General features: G+C 40.1%; 2 protein-coding genes across 2 annotated transcripts; both read left to right on the top strand.

Moving 5' to 3' along the window:
• Nucleotides 1-1,711: 1,711 nt before the first annotated feature.
• LOC143891101 (uncharacterized) lies at nt 1,712-2,308 on the top strand. The gene has a single exon (XM_077395748.1). The coding sequence runs from the start codon at nt 1,712-1,714 to the stop codon at nt 2,306-2,308; it is 597 nt and encodes a 198-aa protein (XP_077251863.1).
• A 1,996-nt stretch (nt 2,309-4,304) lies between these two features.
• LOC143891100 (uncharacterized) lies at nt 4,305-6,049 on the top strand. Its single transcript, XM_077395747.1, has 3 exons — nt 4,305-4,925; nt 5,160-5,308; nt 5,407-6,049. The coding sequence occupies exons 1-3, from the start codon at nt 4,305-4,307 to the stop codon at nt 6,047-6,049; spliced, it is 1,413 nt and encodes a 470-aa protein (XP_077251862.1).
• The last annotated feature ends 3,866 nt before the right edge of the window (nt 6,050-9,915 follow it).

Genomic DNA, 9,915 nt, shown 5'->3' with positions numbered 1-9,915 from the left:
ATTTACTCAAAATCTCTGCCATCTCTAAGAAGAGAATGCCACGTTAAGGTCACTTCCCCAGGTCACTGTGCCACCAGCTGTACTTCAACAGCCTCCTCCTCCTCCTATGCAAGAAGAAACTGCATCAGCTCAGCCCACTAATCAGCCCACAGTTCACCTTCCGAACCCATTTTTGGGACGCCAGTATGCAGATGAGAATCACCCCTTTTCCTAGGTTCTAAAACAATGGGAAGATAAGTTTGCCAAAGTCAACCAAGACCTCAAACTCATCAAAGTTCAGGATTCGACAGGACTCTCCTTCTGAGACGTCTCTTTATTTCCCGATGCACAGCTTCCAGCCAGCTTCAAATGGCCTAATATCAGCAAGTATGATGGGACTGGTTCTCCTCAAAACCATCTCGCGGTATTGAAGAGTATGCTTCAATCGCAGGGTCTATCCTCAGATCAGTTAGCCCTTATATTCCAGATGTCCTTAAAATGTGTCGTACAGAAATGGCTTTTGAGTTTACCAGAACTGCCGACTATGGGTTTGGAGCAGATTATGAATAAGTTCATTAAGCAATTCTCCTATGAAGATGGCACTGAAACCTCTCGTCGAGATCTTCAGACTACCAGACAAGAACCCATGGAATCCTTCTCCGATTTTGTGAAACGTTGGCGTCATAAGACAGCTCAGATGCTGAAGCGGCCCCCTGAGGAAGAGCAGATCGACATAATGCAGCAGAACCTGACTTTGTCTTTCCAGCGTCCCATGGCCATTCAGAGTTTCATCAATCTTAGACACTTCATTGATACTGGAAACAAAATCAGGGACTCTCTAGCTCGTTGTTGGCTCAGCAAAGCCTCCCTCGACTCCAGAACCACTCAACCTCAGAAGCCTCCTGTGTCCAAAGAAGTCAATGAGGCCAAGCCAGCTCCAGAAATTTCTGAAACTCCATTTCTCTGGCAGCAAGGCAGTACTCCCCCAAGACCTGCTTTTGTGAACAGAATCCCTAGGGAATTCACTCCCTTACCTGCTACCCCCACCACCCTCAGGAAATTGCTTCTTCAAGCTAAGAAAATATTTTTTCTTGCACCCCGTCCACCTCTCAATCCTCTACCAAGAACATAGAACAATAGAGAATACTGTGAGTACCATCAAGGTAAAGGACACGAAACTGATAGATGTCTCTCTCAGAAACATGCTATCCAAGACCTTCTAGACAAAAAATAGTTCATTCTCCCGTCGGACCAAACATCAATACCAATCCTCTCCCGGATCATAATCCTTCGTCCCCTACTAGCAGTGCCATCTTCACCGAATCTCCACATATTGATTTCTCGTCCCTAATTTGCACTATCGAACCCTATCTGTGGGGAACCGATAATAATAATTACAGACGAGAAATCAGGGAAGAGGACCCATACCCTCTTGCCATTTGTGCAGACTTTGACGAAGAACCTTATGTCTTGGACCTAGCTGAGGCTGGAATAGACGAAACTCCTTTCATCTTGTCATTAGAAGATCTTGAAAGTAGTAGCCATGGGACCTCAGAAGTAGGACATCTCACCAGGGGTGGTAGGAATTACCAAAGCCCCAGAGCTCAGGACAGATGACCAGGTCAATGCTGTCAAATGAAAGGTCGTTAGCACAGAAGTTGATCAGGAGGATCTGAACATCATCAGACAGCTCAGCAAGACTTAGCGAGATATCTCATTATGGGGGCTGTTGATGGTTTCCCTTAAGCACAAAGAGGTCCTCCTCAAAAGCTTGCAGACTTCTCAAGTGTCAAAGGACACTACACCCGAGCAGCTCACTAATCTGGTTGCAGCAGTCAGAGCCTCTACGGCTCTCTCATTTTCAGATCAAGATCTAACCCTTGAAAGAAAGAACCATTCCAAGCCTCTCCTTGTTACTATGTTATGTAATCAGAAGAAGGTACCCTCCGTACTCGTGGACAATGGTTCAGCCTTGAACATCTGTCCACTGAGCACGACCACAGCTATTGGTTTCTGTCCCAATGACTTCACCCCCTCTTATCAAGGCATCATGGCCTATGATAACTCCCGACGAGATGTAGTTGGAAATCTGTCTACTACCATCTTTATGGCCGATGAAACCTTTGATGTCGAATTTCAAGTACTTGACATCAAGTCATCCTTTAATTTGCTACTAGGAAGACCTTGGCTTCACACAGTAGGGGTTGTTCCTTCTTCTCTGCATCAGAAGCTCAAGTTCATGAAAGGTAGCAGAGTTATCACAGTTCGAGGTGACGAAGACTTAGAAGTTGGTGCTATCTTATCTGATCCCCATGGCAATTCAGCCTAAGGTAGTATCTACCTCAATGGGTTCCACCTCGATGTCACCCATATTAGCTGGGATCAAGCCAAGAAAGAATTTGTTCCCCTCCCTCACGATATCAATCATGTTGTGTCCACTATGCTCAAAATTAACGGAAACATCACCGGAATGGGATTAGGACAATATCAGCAAGGGTAGTTCAATTGGATGATCTGCAGTTTCCTTCCAACGTCGGCACAACTGGTTTGGGCTATCACAACACATATTAAGAGGAACAAGATATATATCGCGGCCTAGCCCGGAAAAGGTCATACATAAAAGCTGGTGAAGTCATGCCTATGCCAGATATCAGGTTAACTCTGGATGGTCAGTTTTGCTGAGAATGAGAAGAATTCCTTTGCTATGATTTTCCAGAATGGTCTACACATCCCATCACAGGCGAGAGAGTCCCAAGTTTTCAGATTTTCTTTACTACGGGTTGGCCAGGTGAAGAAGATGAAATTTGGTGGCAAAAGTTGTACAGGCGTGCAGAGACTTTGAAGTTTGATTGGGCAGATTACCTTGAACCGGTACTGATGCGATCAATGTTCCAAGAAGACCCTCTGACAGTCTGCATGATCAGGGAATCCGTTCCATTGTTCTCCCCTCAGAGTATGATTACCGATGCTGGCAATTTAGAGCTCTCCAACTGGACAAGCACCTTCGTCCCACTCCTCACTACAGCTATCCCTTCAGATGCAAGTTTCTCATCCTCTGAGTCAGACTCTTCTTCTGATTCTGACTTAGTTTCTGAAAATGTTGTCAATGTAAATGAGCCTAAATTAGGCGTGTCAGTCAGTTCTTTTGATGTATCTTTTGAATCAATCAAAGAACTTTCTCTGTATTCACCTTTATCTCTTGATAATATTGAAACTAATGCTTTTAAATAACATCGAACAAACCTCCTCAGATGAGGAAGCTAACGAAACTTCCCTCGAGATTAAAAAACTAATCGAATGAAGGGAGCAGCGTCGAGCAAAACTATTAGAAGATGAGTTTGAACCTATTAACATATGCACCGAATCCCTCCCTCAGGAGATTAAGATTGGCAAAACCTTATCCCCAGAAGATCATGCGGAATTACTCAAATTGTTAAAAGAATTCAAAGAAGTCTTTCCCTGGTCATACAAGGATATGCCAGGATTAAGTAAAGACATTGTCCAGCACCATATCTCTCTCTACCCAGAAGCTAAGCCGAAGAAGCAGAAGCTCAGAAAGATGAGGCCTGAATGGCTTCTTAAAATCAAAGTCGAGGTGACAAATCAGTTGAAAGCAGGATTTCTAGAGGTCATCACATATCTCGAGTGGTTAGCAAACATTGTTCCAGTACCTAAAAAGGATGGAAGAGTGCGTTGATGCCTCGATTTCAGAGATCTAAATAAAGGTAGTCCAAAGGATGACTTTCCTTTACCTCACATTGACGTCCTCGTCGATAACACAGTAGGTCATGCCTTACTCTCCTTTATGGATGGTTTCTTGGGATACAACCAGATAATGATGGCTCCAGAAGACAAGGCCAAGACAGCATTCACTGCGCAGTGGGGAGCCTATTGCTATAGAGTGATGCCATTCGGTCTCAAAAAAGCTGGTGCAACATATGAAAGGGCCACAACTACACTCTTACACGACCTGATTCACAAGGAAGCAGAGGTATATGTTGATGACATGATTGTCAAAGCCAATGATCGATCAGATCACACCCGCATCGTGAGAAAATTCTTCGAAAGGATAGCAAAGTACAAACTCCGGTTAAACCCGAACAAGTGTGTTTTCGGAGTCACCTTGGGGAAATTGCTAGGTTTCCTTGTCAACCACTGAGGAATCGAGGTTGACCCTGCAAAGTCAAAGCAATCCAGGAGATACCATCTCCACAAATAGAAAAGGAAGTCAGAGGAATCTTGGGAAAAGTTCTTAAGCCGTTTCATCACTCAGCTTACTAGTACGTGCGAGCCAATCTTCAAGCTTCTGAAGAAAAAAGTGTCCAATGAAGTATCTCTTAGAGAAACCAGCCATGATTGGTAGAACCGCGCGTTGGTTGTTGTTGTTATCAGAGTTTGATATCACGTATGTCACCCAAAAGTCTATTAAAGGCAGAATCATTGCAGAACAGTTAGCTGATGCACCCATTGAAGATTCGGAACTGAGCCGTGAGTTTCCAGACGAAGGAATCATGACTATCAAAGATGTCCCTAGTCTTACTACTTGGACCATGTACTTTGATGGAGCATCCAACTTGAAAGGCAAAGGGGTCGGCATTGTCCTTGTTTCACCTCAAGATAACCACATACCGATCTCTATTAAATTAGACTTTGAGTGCACCAACAATGTGGCTGAGTACGAATCTTGCATAGCCGGTCTGGAAGCAGCTCTATCCTTGGAAGTACAAGACTTCGATGTATACGGAGATTCTCTGTTTATCATCTGTCAAACAAATGAAAAATGGCTCACCAAAGAAGATAGGTTGATTCCATATCACACTTACCTTATGAGCCTGATGAAGAGTTTCCACAGCATCAGCTTCACCTACATCTCTAGACTGAGAAACAGGTTCGCTGATGCGCTAGCCATCCTTGCATCCATGGCTGATATCCAGGTTTGGGTCAAGGTCTGTCCTTTAGCAATAAAATGACATGTCGTCCTAGCACACGTACACATGATTAAGATAGCAGCCAGATGTCCAGATGGTAAACCTTGGTATTTCGATATCAAAAATCTTAGCTCCGGCTGGGGACACCCCCCAGAGGCCTCTTTAAAGGAGAGAAGAGTACTACAGAAACTAGCATCTAGGTATGTCATTTGTGGAGGAGACATCTACCGCAAATAATTTGATGGAGTTCAGCTCCTTTGTGTTAATGAAGATAGAACCGCAGAAATCTTAGAAGATGTTCACTCATGTATCTGTGGTCCTCATATGAACGGTAAGATGTTAGCACGGAAGATCCTTCGTCTTGGTTACTTCTGGACTACCCTTGAAGCAGATTGCTTTTCGTTTGTCAAAACATGTCGCTTATGTCAGATCCATGCTAACCTGATACATGTGCCGTCGTCAGAGCTGTACTCTCTCACATCTCCACGGTCGTTCTCAGTCTGGGTATTGATATTATTGGTAAAGTCTCTCCCAAGTCATCCAGTGGGCAGGAATACCTACTTGTTGTAATTGATTACTTCACTAAATGGATCGAAGCACAATCGTATGCTTCGATATCGTCAGCATCACTCGCAAAGTTCATCACGGCCAACATCATCTATAGATATGGAGTCCCTCACCAATTGATATCAGACAATGGTTTGCATTTCAAGAAGGAAGTAACATCACTGTGTGAAGAATTTAAAATCCAACATCATAAGTCGTCTCCATATAGACCTCAGACTAATGGCGTTGTCGAAGTAGCTAATAAGAATATCAAGACTATTCTTCGAAACATGACCCGATTGTACGAATATTGGTCGAGTAAACTCTCGTTCGCACTCTGGGCATACAGAACGTCTGTCCGCCCTTCTACTGGAGCCACTCCTTATTCACTCACATATGGTATGGAACCTGTCCTACCCATCAAGTTGAAAATCCCGTCACTCAGAATTCTGATGGAAAGTGATCTACCAGAATCTGAATGGGCTCGTATTCGTCATCAAGAGTTGTGTATGATGGGTGAAAAAAGGTTGAAAACAACATACCATGTACAAGGCTATCAGTACAAATTAGAAAGAGCTTTCAACAAGAAGATTTGAATCCGTGAACTCAGAGCAGGGGATATGGTGCTTAGGGAATGTCGAGCTTCTACCTTCGATCCACGGGAAAAGTTTAGACCTAATTGGTCTGGCCCCTACGTCGTTGATGAAATCTTGCCCGGAAAAGCCGTCAGACTTCTTGACCAAAATGGGGATAGAATTTCTGAACCCACTAACCTCGATCTGCTAAAAAGATATTACTCTTATAAAAACGATCGAAGATTGTTAATCAGAGTTTAAATGACTCATCACCCACACTTCTCAGAAAAATCTCGCACTACGCGGACCTGATCCCATCTTCTTTAGGGTACGTAGGCAGCCTGACAAACCCAGGTTCGGTTGCCATTTGGCGAAGCCAAAGCACCCAACTAGTTTTCTCACAAAGAAGTCTCAAACTACGATGACCTGATCCCAGCCATTTCTTAGGGTACGTAAGCAACCTGATTATCTCGGGTTCGGTCACCATTGGTAAAACTAATAAACCTTTTCAGGATCCCCACAAATCTTCCAAATGTTCAGAACAAGAACATATGAAGATCCACTAAGTCAAAAACCTGAAAGGGCGGCTTAGGCAAACATTAGGATCATCATACCTGTAAAAACGCAACCTAAAACTTGTTTCTAGCAAAAGTTAAGGTATAAAGCGGTCCGTCAAGTTGAAAATCCGCAAAGGACGACTTAATTGTTGGCAGGACATATCTTTGAATTAACCAGTCAGGGATTTCTTTGATCCAAAATAAAATGAGTCAATACTTCAAACAATCTAAAGGGTCTCGGGACCATGATTAAAAACCAAGAGCAGGGAACACTGCCTATGCGTAAGAACATTTAAACTCATCTATCTAAGGTTCCAACTTACTTAAATAAATCAAAAGCATTTGTTTCAGTAAAGTCAAGTCTCCTTTCTTTCCTCCGTACATGGGAATTCAAAAAAAAAAAGACAGAGAGAAGAAGAAATTCCATCTTTTCCCCTCAGCTATAACCTTGCCTGGCTCAAGTAATCATATATGAAAAAAGGCACAGCGGATTCCTATATCTCAGAAGGTCATGATCCTACTCAGTACCCCGCGTACAGATCTTAGAAGATCATCTCAGCATCCTGTCTATAGATCTCAGAAGATCGATTCAGTATCCCGTACGCAGTTTTCAGAAGATCAAGATCCAGTTTGGTACTCCGTGTACAGAAAAAAGCGTTCGAAAGAATGTACCCTCACACTTTGTAGCTATTAGCATGTATATGTAGACACTCCCATTTTGCTACGCTTTAAAAAGCAAAAGGTTTGTTTGGTCTGTGTCAGTCATCTGCATTAGGTTAGGCATTCTTGCATTTTAGGGTGAATTTCACCTCACTTTAGGTGTTTTAAAGTTCATTCGCAATCATGAAGGTCTCTAGGGGGTTCCATTAGTCTCCGGAAGATGAGAATTCAAGTTTTCAATCAAGTAAAAAAACCTGCTATTTTTTGAATTTCTCAGGGTTTTCCGTAATTTTATCAATTTTTGCACCACAGGAGTAATTTGGTAATTTCCAATGTGTTCCATTTGACCCCCGGGTTGTGTCTGAAAAATCTTGAGTGATTCCATGAATTTTAAAAAACCTGCTAAATTTAGACCTCTCAGGGGTTTCGCTTAATTTAGAAATTTTGAGTGTTGAGGGCATTTTGGGCATTTTCAGGGAATGCCAAATGATGATATTACCCACCAAAAGAAGCAAACTTAAAAACTTTCTATTTTTGAGGTTTGAGCACAAAAACTTTCCATTTTTAACTTTCCCCTTAAAAAAATGAACCAATTTGAAGGTATTTTGGTCGCATTTTAGTGGGTAATGGTCAAATAAGGGTGTTTTGGTCCAAAAAAATTATTTCTTTAAAGTGGATGGTTCAACCATATGTTAAGGGTGCACCATAAAGGTCACATGGGTTAGATCCATCCATAAAATATTGAATTTAAATAAATTTTATTAAATTTTTATGAAAAAATCTGAAACCCATGTGAGAAGGCCCATTGGGCTAAAGCCCACAAGGTGGAGGTCCATGTGGACCCACCCATGTGGGTCGGCCATATATAAGTGGGCGCCCCACATGGGGAGGCCACTTGCAAAAACGTCCAACATGGGTGAGGTGGTTGGTGAAATCATATTTGTTTTGAAAAAAATGATAAAGAAATGAAGAGTTATAATTAGAAAGGGCTTGTATGATCAGGTTACTAAAACGGCCATAACGTTTTACCTTTTTATCCAAAAAAATTGTAATTATACTTGTCTCGAATGTGTCGAAAAGATTTACAACTTTGTAGTATACGACGTTTCCTGAATCATCCTCTAAATAGGTCAAAAATGAGCTCAAACGTCGCGCAGCCCTTTTTGGACGAAAATTATTCATAAAAGCTAGTTTCCTATGTGAGAAGGCTGATTGATCTTGAAGGATGTCCATTGTGTAATTTTGCATTGCTTGGCTTGCAAGAAATCAATATTAGAAGTAAATTCAATTTAGAAGATAAGGAAAAAGCAAGCCATAGGTGAGAATTGGAAACTAACTAAAGGTAGGAGTTCTCACATTGAAAACTTCCAAATCCGATCTAACCCTAACTTTTTATATAAAAACAAAGTAAGCACAACCTTTGGCCTTTCTCTAGAAAATTGATCCATCTCTCCCTTCCTCCTTGGAATTCATTCCTCTTTTATTACTTTGGTGTTCATCTCTTCCACTTAGTTCTTCACAAAGTGCTTTCACATATTCAATACATTCAACATATTGGAGGCTAGTGTATGGTTCTTTAGGATTTTTAGAGCGTGTAAAAGGGTGCGACAAAGCGTATATCTCGGATCTACGCACCCTAGAGACAAGGAGCGCGATCAACGGTAGGTTCTTTCATCTTTGTAATATCAAAAGTAGAAAAGCATGTTAAGGTTTTTATTTTCGTATATGTTTTAAATCAGTGAATTTTTCAATGAAATTTCAGTATGTTATAAAATAAATAATAAGTTTTTAAAATTCAGAATTTTATGGGAAAATTAATTTTCCTCCATTTAATAATGATTTTCTTTCATTCTTTATTCAATATGTATTTGAATCGGGTTTTCAAAGCAAGTGTTTGAAAACATGGGTTTTTTAAACAACTGATATTTTCTGAGTTTAATATAAAATCAAAAACCACTGGAAACTTAAGTTTCAACCACGGTTTAATCATTTCATCTTTCGTTCTATTTTTTGAAAAATAACCCCGAAAATGGTTATTTCTCGATGAATGAAACCAAGAGTATATCAAATTAAGTTTATTTCCTGTGGTTTTTTAGGATTTTTAGATCACCCAAAAATTTACTTATTTTTTCGAATTTATTTGATCCGAATTTAAATTATTTTAAATTTAGCCTATTTTTAATGAATATCAAATGATTTTGAAAATTAATGAAATTTTTCAGATTTTAAGTTTAATTATAAATTAAATTTTCATTAAAGAAAATTTTGAAAAAAAATATTTTCTTTACTGTTTTCTAATAAATGCTCAGTTTCTTGCCATAATTCTTTTTATATCAAATTAAATAAATTTCAAAACTTTTCTTTACAAACCAGTAACTTAGGTTACTGGAACATTAAAGAAAATATTTCAAAGGTTTTTACAATGTTTTGATATAATTTTTGATTTATTTATAATAAACGGATTTTGATTACAAGAAAGCATATTGATCTTGTTTCCTTTTAAAATCGATTTTACAGAGGAATTTTACTTTTTAGATTCTGAAATTTTGATAGAAAATCTTATAATTCATTTTATATCATATGTGACTTTTCCATCATTTTAAGATGTTAGCAATCATGTGTTTGTGATTTTGCTTTCGAAATAGTCTGATTTTGTGAGATCAAATATTG

The sequence above is a fragment of the Tasmannia lanceolata genome, unplaced genomic scaffold (assembly GCF_043159265.1).
Source record: "Tasmannia lanceolata isolate RefF3 unplaced genomic scaffold, GAP_Taslan_0.1 ptg000013l, whole genome shotgun sequence".
NCBI lineage: Eukaryota > Viridiplantae > Streptophyta > Magnoliopsida > Canellales > Winteraceae > Tasmannia > Tasmannia lanceolata.
This window is presented reverse-complemented; position numbering and strand designations above follow the sequence as displayed.

Bases quoted from the DNA above. Each gene is read 5' to 3' on its own strand.
- LOC143891101 (XM_077395748.1), top strand. From the start codon at position 1,712: ATGGTTTCCCTTAAGCACAAAGAGGTCCTCCTCAAAAGCTTGCAGACT.
- LOC143891100 (XM_077395747.1), top strand. From the start codon at position 4,305: ATGAAGTATCTCTTAGAGAAACCAGCCATGATTGGTAGAACCGCGCGT. The intron at 4,926-5,159 runs GTCTGTCCTTTA...GATGGAGTTCAG, and splicing joins ATATCCAGGTTTGGGTCAAG to CTCCTTTGTGTTAATGAAGA. The intron at 5,309-5,406 runs GTTTGTCAAAAC...GGTCGTTCTCAG, and splicing joins CTTGAAGCAGATTGCTTTTC to TCTGGGTATTGATATTATTG.